This window comes from Astyanax mexicanus, chromosome 6 (genome assembly GCF_023375975.1).
Source record: "Astyanax mexicanus isolate ESR-SI-001 chromosome 6, AstMex3_surface, whole genome shotgun sequence".
Taxonomy (NCBI): domain Eukaryota; kingdom Metazoa; phylum Chordata; class Actinopteri; order Characiformes; family Acestrorhamphidae; genus Astyanax; species Astyanax mexicanus.
Window position 1 is genome coordinate 4450001 of NC_064413.1, and position 27942 is coordinate 4477942.

General features: G+C 38.8%; 3 protein-coding genes across 5 annotated transcripts in view; all 3 read left to right on the plus strand.

Annotated features, from left to right (window-relative positions):
• Nucleotides 1-11485, plus strand: part of LOC103047702 (uncharacterized) — a 16998-nt gene extending 5513 nt beyond the window's left edge. Inside the window, exons 4-11 of one of the 3 annotated variants that reach the window (XM_049480715.1) lie at nucleotides 1133-2250; nucleotides 2293-5025; nucleotides 5692-5890; nucleotides 6931-7083; nucleotides 7184-7276; nucleotides 7373-7547; nucleotides 7653-7857; nucleotides 9420-11485. In XM_049480715.1, the coding sequence (XP_049336672.1) occupies nucleotides 1133-2250; nucleotides 2293-5025; nucleotides 5692-5890; nucleotides 6931-7083; nucleotides 7184-7276; nucleotides 7373-7547; nucleotides 7653-7857; nucleotides 9420-10685 (5942 nt within the window). In that variant the 3' untranslated portion in view covers nucleotides 10686-11485. Of the gene's footprint in view, nucleotides 1-1132; nucleotides 5026-5691; nucleotides 5891-6930; nucleotides 7084-7183; nucleotides 7277-7372; nucleotides 7548-7652; nucleotides 7858-9419 lie in introns of all 3 variants that reach the window. The other 2 variants (XM_015606239.3, XM_015606240.3) reach the window with 2 other exon arrangements.
• A 1957-nt stretch (nucleotides 11486-13442) lies between these two features.
• On the plus strand, nucleotides 13443-19268 carry znf576.2 (zinc finger protein 576, tandem duplicate 2). The gene is made up of 5 exons (XM_022674262.2): nucleotides 13443-13571; nucleotides 15272-15432; nucleotides 16069-16184; nucleotides 16516-16659; nucleotides 17028-19268. Exons 2-5 carry the CDS (start codon nucleotides 15285-15287, stop codon nucleotides 17853-17855), a joined length of 1236 nt encoding a protein of 411 aa, XP_022529983.2. The 5' UTR covers nucleotides 13443-13571; nucleotides 15272-15284; the 3' UTR covers nucleotides 17856-19268.
• A 948-nt stretch (nucleotides 19269-20216) lies between these two features.
• Nucleotides 20217-27437, plus strand: wu:fe05a04 (zinc finger protein 236). The gene is made up of 4 exons (XM_007250827.4): nucleotides 20217-20521; nucleotides 22596-23210; nucleotides 24090-25048; nucleotides 26309-27437. Exons 2-4 carry the CDS (start codon nucleotides 22670-22672, stop codon nucleotides 27374-27376), a joined length of 2568 nt encoding a protein of 855 aa, XP_007250889.3. The 5' UTR covers nucleotides 20217-20521; nucleotides 22596-22669; the 3' UTR covers nucleotides 27377-27437.
• The last annotated feature ends 505 nt before the right edge of the window (nucleotides 27438-27942 follow it).

Below are 27942 nucleotides of genomic sequence, written 5' to 3' on the forward strand. Positions count from 1 at the left end.
AAAATAGTCATTTAAAGCATTTATTTGCATAAAATGAAAAATGGCTAAAACAACAAAAAAGATGCAGAGCTTTCAGACCTCAAATAATAATGCAAAAAAAAAAAAGGTTCATATTCATAACATTTTAAGGGTTCAGAAATCAATATTTATTAGAATCCCTGGTTTTTTAATCACAGTTTTCATGCATTTTGGCATCATGTTCTCCTCCTCCACCAGTCTTTCACGCTGCTTTTGGATAACTTTATGCTGCTTTACTCCTGGTGCAAAAATTCACCAGCAGTTCAGCTTGGTTTGATGGCTTGTGATCATCCATCTTCCTCTTGATTATATTCCAGAGATTTTCAATTTGGTAAAATTAAAGAAACTCATCATTTTTAAGTGGTCTCTTATTTTTTTCCAGAGCTGTATTTGTGCAGTGTGAAACCGTCTTTTTAATTTGCTAATGTATTTTGTGTTAACAATTAAAAGACACTAGTATTTAAGTGTTCACGCACTTGAACATGTTGGGTAAACTAATTCAACTTAAGTTAAAACACTCTTAACAATAAAGATGCACAATATATTGTTCATGCAACAATATGCAGTGTACACCTGCACGATTCTCATTTTACAGAAGGTGCTAAAAAAAGAAAATTGTTCTTTTTCTTAATGAGCTATGCATCAGAGGCAGGTTATATAAAAAACTGTATTAGTTATTTTAATCCAATATTGCAATGTTGGATCATTAACTTCTGAAGAAATATTTTTTTATATTCTTTAATTCTTTATTTTTCGCATGTTTCTATATTTTTTATATTGCAATATATGTTGCTCAAAACACATATTGCAATGTTAGTTTTGTCCAGAATTGCACAGCTCTACTACAAAGGGTACTTTAAGTGATGCCATAAAAAAGTCTTTCACTTAAAAAAAAAATGGAAAAAGAGCTGTGGGTATTAAAAATATATGTATACATTGGTAAAGAAGCTTTTACATTTGTTTTTTTAAACCTTTAAATGGTTTTTCACACAAAAATAGTAATTGTCTGTTTTTTTATTTTTTGCGATTTTCATAATTCCCAAGGGAATAATATATATTTATATATATATATCCAGACACTTATATCTATGTATCTATTTTGTATTTTTTTTAGGCACATCTGCTAAGAACTATGCTTGCTCACAATGTGAACAATCCTTCCGGACGGCCAAGTCACAACTTCTCCACATTCAAACTAAGCACATGCAAAATAAATCCATTACTTTCTCCAGCAGCTCTGTAGCAGGACAAGAGTTAAACGGAAATCCACATGATACAACTCAGCCTGCAGCACTGCAACCTCCAGTGCTACGCATGGAAGCCATTGGACCAGCCCCCCAAATAGGGCCACTCGGAGCTGAACAAATTAAACGATTAATAGAGAAATTGGGAAACGTCCAAAAAGTGAATCAGCTGGTGATACTGGGAGTCGACCAAATACAAAACGCGCCGTTGCACTTTAACTTTACTGAACCTGCAGCAGCTCAGTCAGTAGAAGAGCAGGAAACAAGGGACCAAACAGAAGAACAGCCAGTGCATGAGGAGACCGTTTCAGTTACAGCTGATCAGACCACGTGCAAAGAGTCTTTAGTGGTTGGGGTGACTGTTGAACAAGAGGAAACTATGGTTCAGGAAGAAAGAGCTAACAGTGAATCACTTTTATCTTTGAATCCAGAGATACAGGTAGCAGCTGCTGAATCGGATATGGCGGTAGCGCAGTTAAGCGAGGTTCAACTCCAATTTGTACCGCAACTGACTGAACAGTCAGATATAACCCTTCCTCAGCTAGAGGTCTATCATGAAAACACCCAAATAACAGAAGAACAGATTATAGAAGTTGCTTCCGATGTCAACACTGTGGAGAGCAGGGATCTCTCGTCTTTAATCCCCGCAAATAACTGTGAAAACGGCCAGTATCAGAAAATTGAAGAGGAACATGTGACCATGTCAACAGACATCATGTCTGCAGAAGAGATCATCACCCATGAAGAGTCTCTGGAGAAGCACAAAGCTGATGAGTTGTTGGTAGAAACAGAGACACACACTATTGATGATTGTCAAGACCTCAAAGAACAGCCAGAACAGTTGTCCCAAAACGATTCAGACCTCAAGAAACAGTCAGAACAGTTGTCCCAAAAGGATCCAGACCTCAAGGAACAGTCAGAACAGTTGTCCTATATAGATCAGGACCTCAGAGAACAGTCAGAAGAGATATCCCAAAAGGATCCAGACCTCAAGAAACAGTCAGAACAGATTTGCCAAAAGGATTCAGACCTCAAGGAACAGTCAGAACAGATGTGCCAAAAGGATAAAGACACCAAACAGACAAAACAGTTGTTCCAAGAGGATCAAAACCTCAGTGAACAGTCTGAAGAGTTGTCCCAAAAGGATGAAAACCTTAGGGAACAGTCAGAAAAGTTGTCTCAAAAGGATAAAGACCTCAATGAACAGCCCGAACAGTTGTCCCAAAAGGAAACTACCTTTTCAGAATCAGAGATGACTCATCCATCTATTGACAGTGTGCACCATGACCAAGAAATCTCCTATTTAGATCAGGATTCCGGTAATACAGAAGATACACAATCAAGCAAAGTGGTTATAGGCGAACCGAATCTGGCAAATGTTGGCAATGGCCTCCCAAAAAAGAAGCTATTGCCAAAAAAGAAGAAAATCACTAAAAAACAAGTGTCCAAGAAACCACAAAAGGAAGTTGCAAAAATCACTTCACAGGCGACCCCTAAAAAGAAAGCTAAAAAGCCATCAAAAACGGTACCAAAAAAAACACAGAAGGCAAAAAGCAAGAAACTGTCCAACTTGCAAACTACAGAGAAGAATCAAGTACCGTCTGGACCTAAAGAAAACCTAAAGGAAAAAAGTCCAAAACAGCAGATTGTACAAATATCAAAGACTTCAAAAATTCCAAATCTATTAAAAGATCAGCAAGACGAAAATGCAGATCAAGTGCAAACGTCTTCACAAAATGACAGTTCATCACAGATGAAGCAGAAAAATCAGAAACAGAAAAAAGGAAAGACTGGGGAAAATTCTTCTGACCTCCTTAAGAGCGTTAATGTTCCCAATGATCCGAAAGAGCCAAGCGTGCCTGAACAAACACCTCGTGGGAAATTTCCGAAGAAAAAAACTGAAAAACAGAAAGATTTAGTAAAGAAAAGAAAATCTCAGGAGACTCATCAAGATGAAACGCCAACGCCGAAGAAAAAGAAGCAAAGCAAGACACCAGAGTCAGTATCTCCAAAGAAAGTAAAAGTTAAAAATGGAACAGTGAAGAAACCGAAGCTGTCAAAACAAGCAGAGAAAGAGCAAAAAAATAGTTCTCCAACTTCCAGTCCAGAGCAGATAAAGCAACAAGCCTTGCTCTTATTGAAAGGTCATAAGCAGCCACAGCTGAAAGTGCACAAGCTAGACGCCAAGACCACGGGATTAGAGCAGCCACCGAAACCTAAGAGTCAAACCAAGGAAGCGTCAGAACAGGAGGCTAAAGTGGTGAAGGCAAAGGGAGGGAAACAGAATAAAGTTCTGCAGACAGCAAACCAGAATAAAAAGAAAGCAAAAACATTGGGAAAAGAATCGAAAAAGAAAAAGAAGGATGACCCACATTTCTCATTGGCGCCTGTTGACGGTGTTACAGATTCTGAACTCTTACAGACAAAGCCGAAGGTTCCGCGGAAACGGAAAGCTCCTACAAAAATCGACCAGGAAATTGCGCTGAGCCCTCCCTTCTCTCGGCTCACGATCGGATGCCACGACTGTGGGACGAAGTTCTCTGAGGTTTCTGCTTTGCAGGAGCACATGGCTTCAATGCACTCTGAAAATGGACTCCTTCAGTCGAGCGTAGGCTGTGATGATTCTGAGAACCTAATGATGAGCCCTAGATCAAATGAACTGGTACTAACAAACTCGCATGACAATCACCCGCACGACTTTGAAATACAGGTAGCTTCTGATTGGGAAATGGAGACTGAAATGAGGGGGATTGGTCTGGGAGACGTGGATGTCCATAGACTCTCCTTCCCTGCCCTCAGTTCTTCTCCATCGTTGCCAGTGGCGTCAACCTTTGCTGAAGGGGAGGGCAAAGTTCAAGACAGGGGTGATCAAGATGCACATTCTAAAAATCTAGAAACCATTGGTGAAGAGTCCACTGAAAGTTCCCAGGCTTTCACTCAACAAGTGTCATCCACATCATCTGACCACATTCAAACAAATGGCAAGGAGTCGCTTTCACAAAGCTTGATTTCTGATCCACAGGAAAGCATGGACATTAAAGAAGAGTTGCCCTCAGATGTGAATTTGGTCATGGTTGAGGACCAAAGTGAGGAAGATGTTCCTACCCAAGTAAATGACTCTAGTCTATTGGTCGATTGTCCTGAAGACTCAACTGGTCAACAGAAAGAAGATGAATCAAGTCACAATCCACAGATCCACACAGCTACGTCACCTCAAATCAAGCTTCCTGCACAACAAGAAAATTCAACCTCTCAACACACTGATACCCAAACAGTGATCAAGCACGAAGAAGAGGAGATGCTGGTTCAGGAAGCAGAGAACCAATCGAAGCCTTCCATGGCGAGAAATCGAAAAGGGCGAGGTGGCAGAGGTAGAGGAAAGAAACAGCTTGGGAAAAGAAGCGCTGCAGAAAACGATGGTACCAAAGAGCTGGAGGCTGATAAAGAAGAATGTCAGGTAGTCTTCCAGATGTACTCTCTCTCAGACGACTGCGAGGAGAAGAACGAAGGAACGGACCGACAAAAACGAGTGAAGAGTGTCGGCACAGTTCACAGCCGGTCAGCACTGGAGAAATCCTCCGAAAATCAAGCTGTTTCTGATGCACAACCTGATACCACAGGAGTTACAGAAGAGACGCAAGCGGAGGACAGTTCACTGATTCAAAAGTCTGGGCAGCAAGACAGGAATGGTACTTCGTCTGCTGCGGTCATTCACAAAATCTTGGCAGCTCAGGAAAGGAAAGGCGGCAGGACTAGGAGACAGGTAAGCATCCAATGTAGGGCTGCACTGTATATCGTTAAAGCATCGCCATCGCAGCTTCACACACTTGTCATTTTCCATAATATACAGGTACAGATCTCAAAAACATTTAATATCATGTGTGTATCATTTAATATGTGAATCTCAGAGTCTCAGGAAATTAGAATATTATAAAAGACCAATTGGTACTAATGGCAGTGTGGGAAGTGTGCCAAATCCTGCTGAAAAATTAAAGCACTTCATGCTTCCCTCTGCTGACAACTCTTGTGAAAATCAGATTTCATTTTCCAGCCGGCGTGAAAATAGACGGTTGACAGGGTGTAAGATAGCAACGAGATCTGAATCCTAGACCAGGATTAAGCCTAGTTGTTTTTTTTTCTTTCTTTCAATGGAAAATCTCCATTCAAATTGCTGTGGAGAAAAGGTCTTCCCCATTATAGCGTTGTTCTCCAATTGGGTTCAACAACCCTCTGGGCTGGAGAGCTACTAGTCTGTAGCACTCAGACTAGCAAACAGATTTTTTTTTGTGATCCGCCACGTAATGGCTTGGAAAACTTAATTGCTGACCCCTGAGATAAACCATCAAACTCAAACTTGAGTTCTTGTTTTAACCAGAGATATATCAAATATTGTTAAACAAGAAATATTTTTTGTGTTTTTTGTTGTAAGGATATTGAAGGACATACCTCCACTGGCACCTCTATGGATGTGAAAAAAGAAGCCGCTGCTCCAGTTCCAGCATCCCATGATGTCCACCCTAATGAGAGAGATTTGTTGCGAGGGGTCCAGGTGTTTCTGGTGAAGTCAGAGGATCATGAACCCAATGTTTTACAGGGAATCCAAGATATGGAAACAACAGGTAAGTCAGGTAAAAAGACAATTAACTGTCACTTACAATATATTGCCAAAATTATTTACTCCAAACAATTCCAAATAATTGATCTCAGTTTCCAAGTTTTGACTTTCTTGGCCACTGGTGTATAAAGCCAAGCACATAGGCCCTCTAGTGCATCTCAAAATATTAGAATATCATTGAAAAGTTACTTTATTACAGTAATACAGTTCAAAATGTGAAACTCATATATCATATAGATGTATTACACACAGCACTGACTTTAGACTTGATAATAAAACACAGTGGATCAACACCAGCAGATAACATGTCTCTCCAAACCATCACTGATCATCAGTACATTTTACATTCCTTTTGTAAATCAAGGGAGCAGAGTCTGGAGGAAGAGTGGAGAGACACACAGTCCAAACTGCTCGAGGTCTAGTGTGAAGTTTCCACCAATCAGTGATGGTTTGGAGAGACATGTCATGGCATGCATTACATCGAATTGGACATCAAATATTTTCGCCTTTTTTTGTTGCACATAACAGCAATTGAGGACTGTTGTCCATCAGAATAGACCATGAACCAGCCAATGAAAAGGTTTACCACCATTAAAAAGTTTACCCATCATTAAAACAGTAGCTTAGCTCTGCCTATTGCACTGGAAAAGAACACTAGAGCCGACGAGGCAAAGTAAGAGCTAATTTTTACAAATTGTATATGGTTTAGAACACACTTTAAAATGTTTATTTTACTTATTACTACTGTTACTGTTGGTGAAATAAAAGGTCAATATCACATATAAAAAACCCAACCATTCACCCATCCATCCATCCATCCATCCATGTATCCATCCATCCATCCATCCATACAAAGTAAGAGCTAATTTTTACGAATTGTATATGGTTTAGAACACACTTTAATATGTTTATTTTACTTTTAACTACTGTTACTTTTTGTGAAATAAAAAGGTCAGTATTAATATATTAATTTTTGATTGCTATAAACTGTTGGTCTTTTCTGGCCTTGGTCTATTACTATTGTATTTACACGTCTGGATATTTGTTTTACAGGTGGGATTCCCTCCGGCTCCTCTACTGTGTCTCAGTCTGCCGGCAAGCAGTGCATTTTCTACCCTGTTAAGGAGGAGGAAAGAGAAATACTGGTGGAACCTGCACTTGACAAACCAGGGGTACCAGAGGAGAGGACCAGGAGATCAGGATCATGTATGATTGATGTGTTTTCCACACATTTTGAGAGAGAGGTTATGTACTGGAAAATGTGTCCAGATTTATTTAATTGTCTTCATTTTCTGCCATTCTACAGGGGCTTCGTCTGCTTTACAGGAGTGCGAAGAAGTCCAGATGGGATGCACACAAATGGAATTGCATCATACTGTGTACTCCAGTGTTGAAGAAGGTACTTAATTAGAGTGTAGTGTATTTGGATTAAAGCTTTGTTTTGACCAAAGCTCATTTTTTCATTGCCTTCTTGAAATATTTATCTGTCTTGCAGATGAAGTTGGCACTGAGCAACAGAGCTCCAAAGGCTTTCTAGAATTCCTATCTCAGAGCTCAGACTCGGAGGACACTGATAACTTTCAGTCTGACCCAGAGGCTGAAACTCATGTAATGTCTTGTTACAATGGAATCTGCATCAACAGAGGCGTACAGCAACATGAAACGTCCAGGTATGAGCTGAAAAGTAAAATGTCCAGTCATGTTGTGGTTCATTTAACATAATATTAACTCCTTTCTTATGCTTCCTTGGTCATTTCCTTTTTTCTTTTCCACAGAAATAGAAGTTCACATGCGGAGCACCAAGAGAGAGGAAGAAATACATCCTGGAAGCCCATTGACTACTTCATTCAGTATTTCAGTTGGGATACATGGAAAGAAATCGCAGAGTGCACTGGGAAAGCCTCAAAACTGCCAGAGCCTGTTACTGAAAAAGAGGTGGCCCAATTTGTTGGAATCCACATTGCAATGGGTACACTCAAGGTGAGTCATAACGTGGTGGATTAGAGGATTATATTGTGAGGACCAGTGATTTCTTTTCATTTTATTCGGTTTTGGTGAAAAACTGGTCATAATAATGTCTTAAAACCTGTCTTAAAACACACACAGGGTGTGTATCAAAAGTGTGTATATATGGCACTTTACCAACAGGCAATACAGTACAGCAGGATACAGATACTAATCTAAATCTACTACCATCCAGGGTTAGTGGTGGCTCAGCGGTTAGATTAATGGGCCATCAACGTCAAGTTTATGTGTTCAATACTTGGGTTTGGTGCACCTCTCTTGAGCCTGTACAGTTCACAGTGTGTACTGGAGGTGGGTTTACTGCAAGGCCAAATCTGCAAATCTACCCAGCACAAGTATGGTGTCTTGTATTGCCTTTCTCTACACTAGTTGAGTATCTGTGTCCAGTGTCTACTAAAAGTGGTGCCCATTGAAGTTATGATGTGTTCTCTGTCTGCTTTGTGAGTATATGTGCTATACTCTATAATCACCAAAGTAAGTCCAGAGGCAATCATCCTTTATTTCCAGTAGTGCAGTAGGAATTCACTCAAACCACTCAAGTCAGCCATATCAACACAGATGGGATGTGTCCTCCAACTTTAACCCATCCATCCATCTATCCACCTATCCATCCATCCACCCAACCATCTACCCATCCATCCATCCATCTATCCACCAATCCATCCATCCACGCAACCATCTACCCATCCATCCATCCTCCAATCCATCTATCCATCCATCCAGTGAACACACATATACACCAGTAGTGCAGTAGCAATTCAACCCCTCAAGTCAGCCATATCAACACAGATGGGATGTGTCCTCCAACTTTAACCCATCCATCCATCAACCCATCCATCCATCCATCCATCCATCCATCCATCCATCTATCCACCTATTCATCCATCCATCCACCCAACCATCTACCCATACATCTATCCACCAATCCATCCATCCACCAATCCATCCATCCACCCACCCATCCATCCATCTACTCACCTATTCATCCATCAACAAATCCATCCATCCATCCATCCATCCAGTGAACACACAGATATACCAGTAGGCAGTAAGGATTAAGTACCCTGCTCAAGGGCCCAGCAGTGGCAGCATGTCAAACCCACAACCCTGAAATCAAAATAACTGCTGTGCCACCACTGCCCACTAGTGAAAAAATCTGTGGGAATATACACTTTACATTGTGGTTAACTATTGAAGTGTCAATGAAACTGGTTAACTTCCCACCGGTCCAGGGAATTGACTTATTGATCTTCTGGTCCACAACCTGTTGTAAGAAACAGAACTGTATGTAAATAAAAGAATGAATAACTAGGTAATTTGTTGAGTAGTCATGATGAGGGATCGAAGAGTCACTGCCATACTGTATCGTACAAAAGTGCCTGGTAGAAATGTGACATTTCAGTGCTTTAAGGAATCATCCAATGTGGGCCCAATAAATGTTGCAGTAAATTATTTAGTCCATTTTGTCCATTGTGTGGCCATAAGTAATTGTTTGTTTGTTTTTTTATTAATCCAAGTTTCCGAGTATGAAGCTGTACTGGGAGGACTGCACCAGAGTTCCCCTGATCGCTGATGCCATGTCGTCTTCAAGATTCTCTGAACTCTCGTCTAATCTGAGGCTGACTCCCCCAACAGAAGATTCCAGTCAAAAGAGCCCAAATCAGTTGGGAACCAGTGTTGAAACACCAGCAGCAGCAGCAGGTGAAAGGTCTAAAATGTCCTCGCAGATATGTGGGAACCAGGTTGAATTGCAGAATTGCAGAAAGATTACGAACTCAAAGACTGATCCTCTCTGGAAGGTTCAGGTCCTGGTGAACCGAGTTCGAGAAGGGTGTCGTGCACTTAAAAGGCAAGGCAACCATGGAGTTGACCAGTACCCCCTTCCGTTTCAGAGGCACCCGACTCACTCACTGCATCACACGGTCATGGTGAATGTCGCTGGCTTGGTCATGGACTTAAACCTGCGAATCAATGACTCGAACAGAGAAGAGGTAGTTGGGAAAATGGTTATCCGAGAAAATGACGACGACCAAGGAATGATCTTCCTTTGCAAACCTGAACTATCGACACCTTCCATGTTGGAGCATCTGCTAGAGGCAGGGGTGCGTAGCGCGGGCAAGGTTGGGGGTTCCAGGGGGCATGTAGGGGATGAGTTTGTGACGTCAGATGGGAAACTGAAGTTGTTCCGATGTCATCATGGATTTATCTTGTCTGCAGTTATGAAGGAAAAGTTCCGTTCCACGTCGCTGGTCAGTGGATTTGAGCGGGCGATCAAGGCCGTGAATCTAAACAGAGACTTGAGAAGTCTTTATCGTACACCGTGCACCAGTGCTTTGCCCGGTGCCTGGCCAATGTCCGTGCTTTGGGACCTTATTGATCTGGCTTTGGTTAACTCTTGGCTACAGTATAAGGAAGAGCATTGCCACGTTTCAGAGTCACTGTCGCTTATGGATTTCCGTCTGGAAGTTTCCAAAGCTCTAATCCTTCCCAGCAGTACTGCCCAAGAATCGTCTGCCCCCCAACCTCCAGCGCCAGAGCGGCCAAGCTCAAATTCGTACGCAGGGCCGTCCGATGACTTTGACACTCCTTTGCCTGATGCAGCCACTCGGTACGACGGCGTCGGCCACTGGCCAGAGCAGCTCGCAGAGGGCGAAGAGGCCAGGTGTAGATTTGGAGGATGCGAGCGAACTTCTCGAGTACGCTGTCTCAAGTGTTGCGTTTTCCTTTGCATTTCCCGCAATCACAACTGCTTTTTAAAGTTTCACAGCCAGGGGACTGCATGAAGTCTGTTCACTTCTACTTCCATGAAATTCTGTGTTAAGCCTGTTGGTACCACTTTATAAATGGTTTATGAATTAGATTATTAAGTATTGTTGATTAGGTTGTAAATGCCTTAAAACCACTGATAAGCAGTTACAAAACATTAATTGAAAAATTTAAAAGGCAATAGAAATATGTTGTTTGCTTAGTCATCTAATTCATAGTAAATAGTTAAACATACTTACAAGTTACAAGTTTAATGCTGATTGATGGAAAACACAAAGCAAGATCAGTATCTAGAAAGATCTGAGGTTTGACAGTAGAAATAAATGTGGAATCACTACTTTGCCATTTTTTTTGTTTACTTTTCAATGTTGTTATTTATTTATTGACTGCTTATTAATGAGTTTTAAAGTATTTGCAGCCTAATCTTATTTTAAAGTGGTACCAGCCTGTTATTTGTACAGTTCTTCTTCATTGTCTCATTGTTAAATTTATTTATTAATGTTGAAGGGCCATTTATGAGTGTTGCACCTTTTTTTTTAAACATGTATGTATTGCTTTTAATACCTTTCTTTGCTCATGTCCGCGGTATGTGAAAAAAGGTGGAATACAAAAAATATATAGCTGTAATTGTACATTGTTATTTAACCTGTAAGCAGGTGTAAGTTATGGTTAAACGTTTGCACAGGTCTGCCAGTGATGAAGTGATGAGTGTTTATTTATAGTTGCAATTTTAACGCTTAAAAATGAATGGTCAGAATGTCTTTTTGTAATTACTTGTAATTCTTCAGTAAAAGACATCAATTTGCTGTTGCTTTGACTTTGCCTGTTTGTGGTATTAAATATTTATTACTGTGGTAATAACAACTAAACAAAAGTTGTTTTAACAAATTAACAGACAATCTTAGTAAAATTAATCTTTATTTCTTTTTTTCGGTTAAATATACAGTAAGTAGCCATGGTCCTTTAGACTTGAGCACTGACCTCAATAAGTGCTTTTTTAATAAGGCACAATTCAGGACAGCTAATCAGGACAGAGCTCTTTTATCCCCTGCCAGTCTTAAAGGCATAGAAAGAAACAGCTTATATTATATGTAAGAGATTAAGCAAGGTTGCAGAATATAATATTTGTGTAAAAATATATCCATTAAGACCATTTTCTGTAACATAAAACCTTCCAAATTATTACTAAAGCTTAAAGACATTTATTTATTTTTTTAAATAAAAAATACTGTAGTAATATTAAGTTGTTATATCTATTCAATAATTAATTTACCATATTTTTTGAGTACACACTATTTTGGCCCATTTGTGTTAATGTTTCCCTTTTCAAGTTTTCATTTCAGTTTGAGCTTTTTGGCATTTAGTAAAATCAAACATTTTATACCTGACACATTTAGCATGGTATCCTAGAAGCAAAACAATGCTAACAAAAGCTGTGATTTACGATGTCAACAAATAAAGCAAACAAAACCACGTGGTGCATTTTGAAGAGAAAGAAGACTGTCCAGCCTTTTGAATGTGTTGTTTGAGGTTCGTGTTTATTCAGCTAACCACCAGCAACCCAATCCAGCATTTTCACATCATACACAATACACCTGCACATCCCAGCTCTTGTCTTATTATATATATTTTATACTTATATTTAAAAATAGAAACATAAAAATATAAGATGTTAGGAGCCAAAAATATAAAATAAAAAATATGAAAATCAAAATTTAGTGTCTGTTAGAAAGTTCAACTGATCAACATTACACTGACCCAACAGGAGGGTTTAGTGCAGACATGTATAAAGTACTACAGGCCCTGACTTGAGTAAAAGTACAAGTGCACTATTAAAAGAGTGACTTGCATGTAGTTAGGGAAGTTGAAGCGTGCTTTAAGCTCCACATTAAAGTGGAAGCAAGTAGTTTATTTTCAATTTAATACTATGCAAGTACTGAAGGTAAAAGTACAAGTATTGTGTTGTGTAGTTATTACAGAAAGCAGTCAACAGAACACTCCAAATTCCTTTGGCTGTGGCAGCATTGGGATATTTTTTTGTGATCAATGTTTTATGTTGTTTTTTTGTTTTTTTTTACAAATGTATAAAGTTTACAATTCGGCACAGAAAAGAAAAGAAATAAAACATAAGTAGATACAGATATAAAGGATAAACCTTCACTGTCTCACCAAATAAGTAAAAAAGGTACAAGGTGAGTGTCTGGCTAGTGAGATAAAAGCAAGTCCTTATGGGTTGATGTGATGGTTGCTTTATTTATAATTGTAGTTATACTCCATTACTGTACTATATATATATTTGATGGATTGATGGATGATCACAAGACATTAAACCAAGCTGAACTGCTTGACTTTTTGCAGCAGGAGTGGCATACAGTTATCCAAAAGCAGTGTGTAAGACTGGTGGAGGAGAACATGATGCCAAGATGCATGAAAATTGTGATGAAAAACCAGGGTTATTTTTCCACCAAATATTAATTTCTGAACTCTTAAAACTTTATGAATATGAACTTGAGGTCTGAAAGCTCTGTATCTTTTTTGTTGTTTCAGTCATTTCTCATTTCTCTGCAAATAAATGCTCTAGATGACCAATATTTTTATTTGGAATTTGGGAGAAATGTTGTCTGTAGTTTATAGAATAAAACAACAATGTTCATTTTACTCATATATATTTACATACATATATAAATATTTTTTGTATTGTTATTATCGTTAGTGGAGCTGCACAGTTTATCCAGTGCGCGGCGCTCGGTCGGGCGGCGGGCCTGTTTTCTGCTGCAGCTGCTGGTGCTGCTACTCGCTGCAGTGGGCAGCAGCTCTCCGACCCACTTGCGCCCCCATTACATTCATTTGCATGACTCGCTGGTGTTGGTTTCCCTCCATAAAAGTGCAGCTTGCTGTAGAAGGTAAGGATTTTAGCTGGAATGTTTTTTTTTATCCTGATTTACTCTCAGAAACTGAGGCTGGGCTTTACTGTAGGGGGAGTGTTGGTTTAAGATAAAGCTGGGGGTGTTTAGGAGTCTGATTTTTAACGTTAGCTTAGCTCAGTTTATGCGCTGCTTATTATAGTCAACAAAGTTTAACCTCCGCAGGCAGGAGCTAATGAGCGGAGCTAGCTAACCAGAGCCCACAGCCTGAGTAACGTTACTGTAGCTAATTTATTATAAACTATAAAAGCTAGATAAAGATGTATTTATATAAATTGCAAGGTTAAAAACGCCGTGGCCTTTCTGGAAGTACTGGTGGTGGTCTCTGTGTTTTAATAGAGCGGAGAACGGAGGATGGCTAGCTTAGTTAGCTAGCTAGCGTTAGCAGTTGGGCCCTCCGTTTGTTAGCTAGCTATAGCGTTAGCTTAGCTGTCTGGCCTGCAGTTTGCGTGTCTGACCCCATAGCTTTGCCCTGCGATTTCTCGAAGTTTAAGCAGCGAGTATTAAACACAGTGAGCTAAACTGTAATTTTATCTAGTAGACGTTTCGTTTAGACTGCTCTTTTATAACTAACTAGCCTACTTTATATACAAACGCCGTATTAGTTCGCTTGCTAACATAGTTAACGTTAGTTATTTAGCTAATGTTAGCTAGCAAGCTAAATTAGTAACACCACGAAACGAGGGGATTATTTTTGTTAAATTTAGTGGTTTATACTTAATAAACTAGGTTTTATAACAACTAGAATTCTTCACAATCGTTCCAGCTTTCGCTACTGTCGCTAGGTTTCTATATAAATATTAACAGTTGTATAAAATCTGTTTGTGGAGTAACAGGAAGGTCGAAGTAGACGAGTCTTAAGTTAACTGACTTAACAGTGTTTTCTTGCCCTTTTTGGATGATTATTTTTTTTAGACTTGAAGAGGAGGTTTGGTAAGGAAATGCTCCCCATAATCCAATATACAGTTCTGAAAAAAAATAAGAGACCACTTAAAAATTATGATTTTCTTAGATTTTACCAAATTTGAAAATCTCTGGAAGATGCATGATCAAAAGCCATCAAACCAAGCTGAACTGCTTGAATTCTTGCACCTAGAGTCGCATAAAGTTTTTCAAAAGCAGTGTGTAAGACTGGTGGAGGAGAACATGCCAATTTGCATGAAAACTGTGATTAAAACTATTGATTTCTGAACTCTTAACTTTATGAATATAAACTTCTTTTCCTTGCATTTGAGGACTGAAAGCAGACATTTTTCATTTTCTGCATATACATGCTCTTAAAGACTATTTTTATCTGGAATTTGGGAGAAATATTGTCTGTAGTTTATATAAAAAAACAACCATGTTAATTCTACTCAATCACATAACTATAAATAGCAAAAATCTTAGAAACTAAACTGGTCTTTACTTTTTTTCCAGAGTTGTATATTATAGAGTTTTGATGACTCTTCATCTGCCCAGATATCCCAAGGACTGAAACAATTTTGTGAAGAGCAATGGTCCACAATTATAGTTTAATAAATATGGTGGAATCTGTTGTAGTGCTGCAACTAATGATTGTTTTGTGTAACCTGTCAATTATTTTTATTAATAAAAAAACAAATTGTGCCCATTGTTACTATACTAGCTCTATAACTGTCTGTGTTTTGGTCTCTTCTTTCCTTTTGTTGTACACACAGATACTCCTTCAAAATGGACTCTGATATACTGAAGATTGAGGAAATAGTGATGGGTGGTGGAGAAGATGCTGCCACTTCTGAACTGGACCCTGAAAAAGTAGAGCAGCCTTACACCACCATCATCATTCAGCAACCTACAACAGCCCCGATCATCCAGTCATGTAAGAGCTCTCTCCCTAACCCTATATATACCCTATAGTACCCTTTACTTAAGGCACTACATACAAAAAATGTTTTTTTTTTTTATTTTTTTTTTTTTTTTTTTTACAATTACTATATTCAGATATTGATTTTTACTAGTAATAATAGCAGAACGTTGCATGACATTCCCTTGTCTTGTCATCACTTATGTTTGCTGTGTCTTTCTGTATTTGACATTGTCAAGTTGGGTCGATAGCCTTTCCTAGAAAAATTAAATGATTTAATTTATCCTGTCCTGTAATTTTCCCTTTATCATCCTCCTGATATATTTAGAAATTTTGTTGGCTTTAAAAGGGTATAAAAGTGTTTTGTAATGATATTCTTGTATATATTTAATATCTCTGTGGCATTTAAATAGTCTTAAAATGACAATAATAGTATTTATTGTAATCATTTCTGGGGCAATATATTGTGCACGAAAAAAAATCTTATTGTAACAGGCCTAAATCTGATAAATCTGAAACTGCACATATCTTAAATGCATTAGTCAAAAGTACAATTAGTCAAAACTAAATGAGATCTTGAATTAGAGTGTGCACAAGATAGAAATAATTTACTTACGTATGCATAAAATTATTCTTTCTCTGATTCAACAGACCAGCATGAGAGCTTGCAGTGTTTCCAGTGTTTCATCACTTTCTGTAACTCCAAAGCCAAAGAACGGCATATGAAGAAGAGTCATCGTGAAGAGTACAAACAACAACTGCAGCAGGTTAGTGTTTAAATATGAGTTACCCAAAGAAATGACTGGTTGATATGTTTATATGTTTCTCAGTATCACTGTGCTTAGTACTAAATGATGCAGGGTGCTTAGACAGAATGTGCACGGGCCCAGATTGGGTTTGACTAGATTTTGTAGCTCTAATCTTTATATTAGTCACAAAAAGTGAATTAATTCTTTATTTAGTTCATGTGTAGAATGCTTTTTTTGTTTGTTTGTTTGTTTTTTAATAATCTAGCACTTTTTAGAAATAGTTGTGTTCTAAAAATAATAAAAGCATGATATTTACAGTTAATGCTTATTTGTCCTCCTTTGCCCACAGTGCGACACACTTTTTACCTGCTATGTGTGTGACCGCACTTTCCCGTCTTCTGAGGAACTAACGCAGCATCAGTCCACCCACAATAAGGAAGACAAGCCCTTCAAATGTGTGCACTGCCAAGAAAGCTTCCGTACCTTCTCTGAGGTAAGTACAGGTCAAATGATAAAAAAGGATTTTTGTAGTGCTGTTCTTAGACTTCTGTGTTTATTTACCTGTCTATTGTGAAGGTAAGTGTTTAATGATTGCTTTGAATCAATCAGGAAACAAGTAGAGTAGGTTTATTTATTAATATTTATTTAAAATAATGCATGAGAAGTTTTGTAAGAAAATCAAAGTATCCTTCTGCATCTTCCTTTTTTTTGTTGCATGCTACAAACTAAAGAATAGTACCTTGTTAACACAGATTATAACTAAATAAGGCAATAAGGCTTGTTTTTATTTGTTCTACTGCTGTTGTAGTCTTGAATCAACCTAATTGTGAATCAAATTGTTGTTTTTTTTAATGCCCCTAGCTGACCACACACCGACGGCAGGTATGTCCCGAGCGGCAGTTTTCGTGCAAAGAATGCAACGAGACGTTTCGAAGTCCGGTACTTCTACGTAACCACCGCCTGGCCCAACACCCTGTGCGCCTTGAAACGGAGGATGCTGATGACCCTTCAAAGACCCACCGATGTGGCAAGTGCGGCAGAGGCTTCGAGGAAGAGGCGGAACTCCTGCAGCACCAGGAGAACCACGCTGGCAACCAGCACTGCAACGGTGCCTCATCCAAGAAACGCGGGAGGCCTGCCAAAGCCGACGCTTCAGCAGCTGGAGATAAGAAGCAAAAGCGGATCAAGAAGGAAGACAGTGAGGCAGGAGAGGAGCCGGGGGTGAGCAACCATTCGGAGGACCCCTCGACTCCACAAGCCGAAGCTGTAACCATACTTGAACCGGAGGCAAAGGTTCCATTTGTGGTCAGGCGGGGCAGACCACCAAAATCCACGCAAGACTCCAAGGCCAAGGAGGATGAAGCGGAGAACAAGAAAACGAAGGCTCCACCGCCGCCTGTTCGAGAGATCCCCTGCACAGAATGCGACCTCACATTTCCGGCGTTGGCGCCGCTGAGGGCGCATAAGAAAGAGAAGCACACGCAGAAAAAGCCTCATCCCTGCAAAGAGTGCGAGGAGAGCTTCAACCGTGCCCAGCAGCTGGAGGCGCACATGTCCCGAGCTCACACGGCCGGGCGCTACAACTGCTCCACGTGCGGCAAGAGCTTCAGCAGAGAAAGCAACCTGAAGGCTCACCAACAGTCCCACGGCAAAGAGGAAGAGAAGCCAGCCGGCCGCGGAAAAAGATAATTCAGCGTGGAAGTGCTGTGTATAAAGGGGTTTGGGTATACGTTTTTAAAGTTTGCTTAATGGAACAACTGAAAGAGCGGGATTAGGTTTGGGTTTGCAAGATTGAAAACAAGTAAAACAAGTGCGTGAGACATTTTTCAAACACTATTAGGGTTTTATGTGACAACTGGAAAGCCCAAAAAAGCCCCACGTGGCTTCTCATCTTCATTTCATCTTAGATCTGTGGCATGGTATATGTTTCAGGCCTAATGGAAATATATATAGGATAATCAAACCTGTGGATCACACACATGAGCATCTTGGGGGAGTTTGAGGGCGGGGGGCACTTAACAGTAAAATTGCTTTGTATCGGCTTTTAATTGAATATTTTATTGTTTCTTTTTTTTTTTTATGAATATCTTAAATGAGTTATTGTTTTTACATTTTTTTTAGAAGTGTGTGTGTGTGTGGTGTCAGGTGGGAACATACCTGAATAGAATTAATGTTTTCTGATGATGAGCATCAACCTGACTGATTAGAAAATGTTTTAATTTTCTGTAGTATCATAAGACGTGAACTTCGTCAAAGTGTCTTTGTTGGCCACCCAGAGAAATTTTGCCCAATAATTTGAATTGTTCTTGACTTGATATTATACTGTACAGTTCTTAATCAAGATTGGTGTGGCTATGATGACGCTAAACCAAAATTAATCTTTTTCTATCTGTTTGGCAAAGACTCGAGATGATTCTTAACAAATTTGTATGACCTGACTTTAAATCATTAAGCTGTACTATAAGAAGTCTTTCAATAAGTCTTTTACCTTGTTTGTATAGATATTACTATGATACTTTGATAAGAGTTGTTGAATGTACTGTGAATGGCATTCTCACATGAGGGTGTTACACATTTAAAAACTGTTATTGATTTTGGATATCAGCTCCTAGATTGTATGTAGTGTATGTAGAGCTGTCCGCTGTCTTTTTGCAGAGATTGGGAAACCTTTCAATTTATCATAGTAATATAAATTAATTTTATAAAACCCTACAAACAAAGTACTTGGTAAAACTTTGTGCTTTGTATTCTTTTGCCTTGATGCATCAGAAGGTGCTGTGCTGTTGATCTGGCTTTGTTAAGCCAGATGTGTTTAGTTTTTTTTTTTTTTCCATTTTTCATCAAGAAACTTACATTTGCTAGATGCAGTTTTACTCAATTAACAACTCTTTGTGACCTCTGTAATTACATTTAATACAGTTTTGAGCCCATTGTGTTTTGATTTTCTTTACATTAGTAATTCACAGACTTTGATAACCATGGCCCTTGTGGGGGGAAAAAAAGAAGTGTCCTACTGTGTCTTTGTCTCTCATATGTAATTTGTTCCATGTTGGCTAAACTGTATCAAATTAAAGGAACCCACATTAAGGGGCTGCTACAGAATGAGTGCGTGTTGTCATTATCATCAGTGAAACTATTTTCGCCTTGTATGTTTTGTGCTTTTTGCTGAAAACAAGGACAGAATCCTTATCTGCATTACATATTTTTACCCTACCAGGACATATTATTTATTATTTATAGGCCCATTTCTCTCATAGTAACCTAGCTGTTATCCTTAATCAGTCAATTAACCTTTATGTTCACTTGCTAATGTTCGCTTGCTTTGATGGTAACCCTCATTTTCAATGCAGCCAAGCAAAAAAATAAAATAAAATCAAGTATTAAATCAGGTGAGCTAAAATAAGGGACTTTATAAACCAAAACAATCAACATTTAGGAGAAACTAAAATATTTCAGAATAAAAGGATAAGTAGACAGGCTGAAATGCAATAAAATATGTAATATAAAAAAAGATAAAGGATAAAATTAAATAAAAAAAGGTAGAAGGCCAAAAGTAAATCAAGTAAAACAATGAATAAATAAAAGGAAGAAATTAATAAAATAAATTGAAAGTCTAAAAGGTAAAATGGAAAATTAAGTGAATAAAAAGGACAAACTCAACTAAAACAGTTTACTACAGGCTGTTTTAAGGTAGTTAAAACTAAAAGTTTAAGATGATTTAGTGACCCCAGTCAGCTGAGTTTTTAAAGTTTCCTGTAGTGATTTTTTTTATCTTCTTGTTGCTAAAAGCAGATTATTCCAGTTCAGTAAAAACTCTGACAGGAATCTGACAGGTAATCCAGTCACTAGAGCGGTTCTGATAATTACTGTTAAAACAGAAAAAGTCAGTTTTTGCTAATTATGTTACTATTAAATGTTCTTGAATGGGATATAAAACTCTTATAAAACAACTAATAAAATGTTACAATTTTATTTATAACTTTCAGGTAAATAGCAATATTGATAAAAAAAAACACTCCTCCAGCGCTGTAGGGGGCGACGATGCGCGATTCGTTGCTATAGAAATACTGCCTACAACATGCAGCAGCTCGGAGTATAGCTTCAGAAAGCGCAGTGTGAATATTTCCCTCTGTTTAACAGCGAACAGACCGCGAGTATCACCCTTCCTTTACTCAGAAATCTCCGTTACAGTGTGAGGAAGCGGGCTGAGCGGCTGGAGCGGTTCTGGAGCCTCGGTCTGGGCGAATGAGCGCCGTGTTTTTGGCGGCAGTGGTTGGAGGAGCGGAGCAGCGCCAGGTGGTTAGCAGCAGTGAAGCTAACACAACCTGCGGGCGATTCGTGCGCTTACAGCTCAGGTAGCTAACTAACTAGCTAACAGCTAAACAACGCCATTTTGTTATTTATTAGTTATTTTCATAGCATTTACCATTATAAACTGTATAAATGTTGCTGTATTAGCCTGCTGGTTAAGTTGGATGAGGCATTGGGTGAGGAGCCAGTGTTGTGTCCAGTTGTGCTACGCCTCGATACGTGCTACCTAGTGGCACTGCGCATGCGCTGATTTGTATATATTTTTTGTTGTATGTGTGAATTACTGATTTAACTTGTTAGCTTTAATGTGGTGCATTTTACAATCTGAGCGTACGGTTCAATTATGCTTGATTTTTACAGAACACTCCTACAAAAAATCGTACATTGCGACGATTGAAATAAAACAATACAAAAAAATATATTTCACCCAATTTAGCTGTTTAGTTAGCCTGATATAACTAAATAGGGATTAGCTAGGGATTTATTACATTACATTACATTACATTTGGCAGACGCTTTTGTCCAAAGCGACTTACAACAGTGAAGTACAAAAGTAATAAAGTTAAAGGTAAAACATCTTTAGGTAGGGCCTAAAGGAGGTCAAAGGGAAATAATAGGATGGAGAAGTGAAGGAGGGGAAGAAGGAAATGAGGTTAGAAGTAGTTAGTGCGTTAGAGGTTTTAAGAGAGTAAGTGCTCTTTGCCATCCAAATAGCTCGGTTAACTGTTACATTTCTTATACTTATTCTAAAAGCATTCTCTGATATTTATTATTAAAAAAAATGGCTAAGCTAACTAGGTAAACTGTGCTAGCATGATTTAACAAGATGCACTATTTGACAGAACACCAGCTAGCTAATCAACTAGCTAGCTATTCTCGTTGTGAGCATTCTCTGATATGATTTATGAGTTTAGCCAATCAAAATATACTATCAACGGCTTTGTTTAGCCATCTTATATATCTACAAATATACCTATGTATACTGTTCTAGCACGATTTGACAAGGTGCACTAATTGACAAAACATCTGCTTGGTAGCTAGCTAGCTAACAAGCTACCTCACCTTGATAACCTATAGCTTGCGATTTAGGTCATCCAAGTATCCTTTTTCTAGTTATTTATGTTATAAGCTTTCTCTGATATGACATATGCGTTTAGTCAATCTAAATATCCCCTTAACTGGTTTTATTTAGACAGCTATAAATATAGCTAGCTAGGTACACTGTGTGACACGGAGCACTAATTGACAGAACACCAGCTAGCTATTCTCTTTGTGAGCATCCTCTGTTATGGTTTATGGGTTTATCTTATCAACTGAATTATTTAGCCATCATGACTTATGAATGTAGCTAGGTAACTTACACTGTGCTAGCACGATTTGACAAGGAGCACTTTTTGACAGAACACCAGCTAGCTTGCTAGCTAACAAGTTACCTCACCTTGATAACCTATAGCTTACGATTTAGGTCATACAAGTCTCCTTATTATAGTTATTTATGTTATAAGCTTTTTCTGATATGATTTATGCGTTTAGTCAACCTAAATATCCCCTCCACTGGTTTATTTAGGCAGCTATAAATATAGCTAGCTAGGTACACTGTGTGACAAGGAGCACTAATTGACAGAACACCAGCTAACAAGCTAGCTCATTTATCTAGCTACGTTTGTCTACCAGTCTTTCTTACATGTTAAATCTTTTTGTTGACCCTTTTCTTATAAAAACAAAAAAAATAAAAAGCCTTTTAAAAATAAAATGGTGAGAAAACGCAGTGTAATGCCATTAATTTATACATTCTGTACCAAATTAGCTATCATTGAATCACCTAGCTAGCTAATAACTTGTTGTTTTCCACCATGTTTAGCTAAAGCTAGCAATTAATGTCTCAGTAACTCAGCAACTGGACACAAGCTAACTAGCTAGCTATTCTTGTTGTGAGCATTCTCTGATAAGATTTATGAGTTTAGCCAAATATCCCATTAACTGGTTTATCGTTTAGCTAGCTACCTTTGCAGTCTTATACATTCAATTCTTATCTTTTATTGATCCTTTTCTTATAAAAAAAAACAAAAAAACAATGGTTTCGAAATTAAATAGTGAGGAAACTTTTGTGTCTCACAGAGAAAAGAATGTAGAAGAGGACCTCAACCCTTCCAACAAATTTCTCCTGATTCCTGTACGCACCTCAAACTGTCATGTCTTCAGAATTGACCATTGACATCCAGCTAACAGAGCTGGGCTTCTCAAGCTGGGATTTTCAGCTGTTGAAGCAGAAGGAGTCGCCTCAAACGCAAGATGCTGCTCCAGGCCTTGAAGCAACTACTGAACCTGCATCTGCTGAAGATGAAGAACCAGGTGTTTCATTGGGACAGAATGCTCATGTTGCCAGTCAGAGCTCTTCACCTAGCATTCAGCAATCAGACTCTCAGACTGAGACTGATCAAATTCAGCCTGATCCAATAGAAGCACCTGCAGAGGAGAAGGAAAGAAATCTAGGGCAAATAAGTGGAGGTGGCTCACAAATTGAGCCAGATGGAAATGGAACAAGGCCTGATGAGCAGAAAGGAATGAGACGGACAGATGGGAACTGGGAGATTGATGTCGATGTTGATGTTGATGTTGACATTGACGTTGATGATGATGATGTTAATGATGAAGAGGAAGACGAAGAAGATGATGACCATATCGATGACCTTGATTTGACAGAAGATGAAGACAACAGTGTTTTTTCTTCAGGTACGTGAGTCTGCACTGTGTCAACATTATGTATAGAAATGGTTAAAGAAATCACTAAAATCACACAAAACAACACCATGATTGATGAGGTGTGCTTGTGTCATTGGTCATGGACCATAAACTCTAAATGAACTTTAATTTATTGGGCCATAACAATGACAAGTCAAAATGCCAGTGTTTGTGTACAGCCTCAGATGATCTTAGAAGCTTTTGTAAAATTAGGATCATAATTTACTCATGCGATCTGGCAAATAATAGGTTTTTAATTTATTAGAAAAATTCTTTTTTTTATTTTTTGCAAATTAGCTTATCTGAGTGTATAATTTTTTATTTATTTATTATTTTTTTCCCAAATTGTACCTTTTATATTTAGATTACTTTATGCGCTTTTCAAATTGCGCACAAAAATTAGAGGATGGAAAACTCGCTACAGATGCAAGCATTTTTCTGCTAAACAGGTAATCACTGAGCTTCAGTAAAGTTGCTGACCATAGCTGGGTAATTTACCACCACTACTGATGTAGTAGAGATGGGCATTTTGGATGTTGAAATTGATATATTTACTGATCAGCTACAGAGTAAAAATTGTTGTTTGCCAACGTGTCAATCTGGCAACCTGCCGCTCTGGGGAGGAGCGGGTGGGCAGAAAACTCAAGTGTTTGGAAATTGGACACTGCATTACATTACATTGACTGTGTTCACTGCATATCTAGAACCATTTAAATATGTAGTAAAACAGTAAAAAAACACCATCTGTAGCCAACTTTTTTTTTTGTTTTTTGGGCTCCGAATATATTTGTCAGATATAATGCTGAGTTTTGTAACAGATTTATGTACAAGATGTATATTTCACATTTCTTTTTCTCTTTTTGTTTCTAGACACAAATGGTACTAAAGAGCATCGCTGCCAAGTGTGTGACCTCACCTTTTCCTCACAATTCCAGCTCGAAGAACATTTGCACGTGCACAAAGGTGTACGTCCGTACTGCTGTTCCGAATGCGACAAGCAGTTCTGCCACCTAGAGAACTATCGTGCACATCTGCGCACCCATACTACCTACGCCTGCATTATATGTTTGGCCAGATTCGCGTCGTCGGATCTCCTGCAGACTCATCTAGATAGCAACCACTTCGAGGAGGAGTTTTACCAGTGCGATTTCTGCAAGCGCATTTTCGTCAACATGGAGGAATGCGAAAAGCACGTGCAGTCGCACCAGCAAGAGGTGAAGCGGTACCCGTGCTCCGAGTGTGACCGCAGTTTTAACCACCAGGGGTCGCTGCGTCGCCACCTCAAGTGGCACAAGAAAAGTGCTTTAATCTGCACGGACTGCGGCCAGGCCTTCTCCAAGAAGAACTACCTGCTGCGTCACAGCTTTGTTCACCTGGGCCTTCTGCCGTACACCTGCGTCCACTGCAAGAGACACTTTCGCCTAGCGTCGCTGTACCGCAAGCACCAGTGTAAGCCCGAGAGCATCCAGTGTGTGGCGTGTCTGGTTGTCTTCAAAAGTAAAGATGACTTTGAGAATCACAAGAAAAACACAGGCTGCTGGGGTCATCAGATGGCCACGTCTCTGAAGACGAACGATATCCGCTGCATGGAGTGTGGAGAAATCTTCGCCAACACGGAGGAACTGAAGAAGCATGCCGGAACGCATCAGAGGATCATGAAGTGCTCCGAATGTGGAATGGGATTCCGCTCCTCGCTCATGCTGATGTCGCACATGGGAGGCCACGCGGCCGTTCGTCCGTGCCTCTGCAAGGAGTGCGGCTTGGGCTTCCCACATCAGCATGCCTATGACAGCCACCTTAAAACCTGTGGGTTGGTGAGCCCACCTGAGGTAATTATTGTTGATCCTGATTAAGGTTGGGGAATAAGAGATTATTTGGGAACACTTTACAGTAAGGGTACATCAATGAACAATATTTACAGCTTTAATAAACATTGTTAAATAGTAAAAAGTAATTAGTAACTAATTAGTAGTTGACACTAGTTATCATTCTAAAACATTAAACATTTAAAGGAGAAATTCGGTCTAAAATGGACTTGGTTGTAGTAAAACATGATAACGAATACAAACTTTAGTCAAATAGCCCATTTTATCCATTCAACCCCAGCATTCCCAAATACAGCGTTTTAGCTGATGCTCCCAACAGGCTTACACTTCTAGTGATGGGAGCATAGCATAATCTGTGCAAAAAAAAAAATCACTCTCTTTACACCATCAACAAGCTCAAAGTAGCTCCACACTTCATTGTTAGAATTCTGTTGGCCCTGACATTTAAAGCGAGGCACTCTTGAATCCTTTAATTCTTCCACTTAAGTGTGGAACTTAAAGAACTTTTTGATTTAGTATAATTATTACAGTTTTATGCATTCATTAGAAACCCTATAAATGTTAGTCTCTGTTGTAAACTCACCAAGTAACTCACCAAGACTGGTTTTATATAAAATAAAGTGTAACAGAAGTAAAACAATGTACCAACACAAATACGCCACGAATCTAAAATACATCCATATAAACTGCTGTAAATAGCAAAACAATACATATATACTGCTTTCAAGAATATTGCAATACCACGATATTGAATTTGTCTTATTGTGTCAAAAAAATAGGTTATTTTGGAATCACTGGATATTATCGCGCGCAATAGGATATTGCACACTCCTGTACATACAGATACAGTATATCTAATACTTAAGTACAGTAGTGAAGTAAAAATAATACTCCAGTAGATACAGATACAGCATTATTTTAGTACTTAATTACACTGTAGTGAAGTAAATATAATACTTCAGTAGATACAGATACAGTATTTTAATACTTAAGTACACTGTAATGAAGTAAAAAAAAAATACTCCAGTAGATACAGATAAAGCATTTTAGTACTTTAGTACAGTAGTAAAGTATAAATAATACTCCAGTTACTCCAGAATGTTCTAGAACAGGGTCACCATATCTAGTTTCTTGAATAAAGGGGGTTTTCTATGATTCTTGACTCTCCCCGTACATTAAAGATAAAGAGAACATCTGACAAATAATTGATTAATCACAGAAAAATAAAATAATTCACTCTTTTTTTGTGTGTGTTCTTTACAGCCGTCTGCAAAGAAGCCAAAGCCGCAGCCCCCTCCTTTCAAAAAGAAGGAGAGTACCGATTCTTCTAAAAGCAAAGTTCTCCAAGTGATCACTCTAGACCAGCAAAAGAAAGTTTTACAGGGTGTTCCCCTGCAGACGGTTGCTTCTCTAAGTAACCAAGCAAAGCCTTCAGAGGGTCAGTGGACGCTTGTCCTGGATAAAGACAGTAATTCTGGTAATGTCCCTCTTGTCATGTTTCTGCCAGGGCCCATCCCGTCTGCCTCCAAGTCCAGCCAGAGTCCACCGAAAATTGTAACCACCTCTGCGGTGTCTGAGAAGCTCCTGTCTGTTCCGCAGATCATTGATGTTCCTTTAGCTTCGACAAGCCAAGCTGCAAAATCAGACAAACCAGTTTTGTTAAAAAGCCTGGCGAGTCCTGCTGCGAATGTTCTGATACCTTTGACGACTGGTGTGAATCGTCCTAAAATGAGATGGACCGTATTAGATGACCAAATCACATCTGGATCATTGATCAATGGAGCAGCTCCTGTTGAATTAAAGCAGATATTAAACATTTCACAGGCCAATACAGGGGGCAAACAGACAATTGGGGTTTTGTCAAACTTGAGCGAAGAGGTCTTAAACAGCTTGCAAAAGACCAAAGCTTGCTCAAACCTTCCAAGCTCATCCACAGATGGAGCACACAATCAAGAGACACCTTTATGTTTAGTGAAGGTCAAGACTGAACGAGATGATCAGTCCAGTAAACAGACTGCTGGGTTAGATGTGGGAAGAAGCTCTTCATTGAACACTGCTCAATACACTAGTGCTGCCCTGTTAACACCAAACATCAAAAAGGAGCCTGAACAATGGGATGAGCACGGAAGCTCTGAAGCGTCTCCTCACGGATCGGACCAGGTGAATAAGGATCTCGCGCAGTGTGACGTTTGTGGAGTAGTTCTTTCAGATAAAGACATGGTCCACCACGTTAAGGAGCATTCGACATGTTCTGATCGAACATCTCCAACCTCTGTTTCTCATCTTTCTCCATCTCCTGAACCACCGTGCAAGAAAATACACCTAGGCTAAATTTAGCACTGGTCTTGTGGCGATATTAATTGTGAATAAATAGAGCAGGTAGGAAACTTCATGTTGTAGAAAGATGCTCTTTGACATTCCAAATTTCTCACTGCAGATGATTTTTGCACAACTTTCTGCCCTTTTCCTTTCAGAAGCAGAACAGGTATTGTATTGTGTATTTAGAACCACATTCAGAAGCTATATGCAATTTGCAATTCATTATTTATTATTTTTTTTTAAATAAAGCGAGGCTGAGGTGGAAAACTCTACTGGAATCGCATTGTAAAATTAGGGATATTAAACAAATTTAAAAGTTAGATTGAAAATCATTCAAAAATTCGATTTCAATCATTCAAAATTAATTTCAATATGAAAAGGTATTCTGTTAGTATTAAAAAAATTATATGTAGGTGTGTTCAAAGTGTCAGCATTCAAAAAGTGAAATTTGGGAGGAAAAAAGTATCCAGACTAACAGCTTTATTAATTTTAATTATTTTATCCAGAATTAAAAAGTGACCGTTTTACTTGTATTTGTGATTAAGTAAGTCACTGCAAAGGCAGACTTCTGAAATTAA

What these genes read in the sequence shown, in the direction of transcription:
- znf576.2 (XM_022674262.2), top strand. Translation starts at nt 15,285, where the DNA reads ATGGACTCTGATATACTGAAGATTGAGGAAATAGTGATGGGTGGTGGA. An exon ending in AGCCCCGATCATCCAGTCAT is followed by an intron (nt 15,433 to 16,068) that starts GTAAGAGCTCTC and finishes CTGATTCAACAG; the next exon opens with ACCAGCATGAGAGCTTGCAG. An exon ending in GCTTCCGTACCTTCTCTGAG is followed by an intron (nt 16,660 to 17,027) that starts GTAAGTACAGGT and finishes TAATGCCCCTAG; the next exon opens with CTGACCACACACCGACGGCA.
- wu:fe05a04 (XM_007250827.4), top strand. Translation starts at nt 22,670, where the DNA reads ATGTCTTCAGAATTGACCATTGACATCCAGCTAACAGAGCTGGGCTTC. An exon ending in CAACAGTGTTTTTTCTTCAG is followed by an intron (nt 23,211 to 24,089) that starts GTACGTGAGTCT and finishes TTTTGTTTCTAG; the next exon opens with ACACAAATGGTACTAAAGAG. An exon ending in GGTTGGTGAGCCCACCTGAG is followed by an intron (nt 25,049 to 26,308) that starts GTAATTATTGTT and finishes TGTTCTTTACAG; the next exon opens with CCGTCTGCAAAGAAGCCAAA.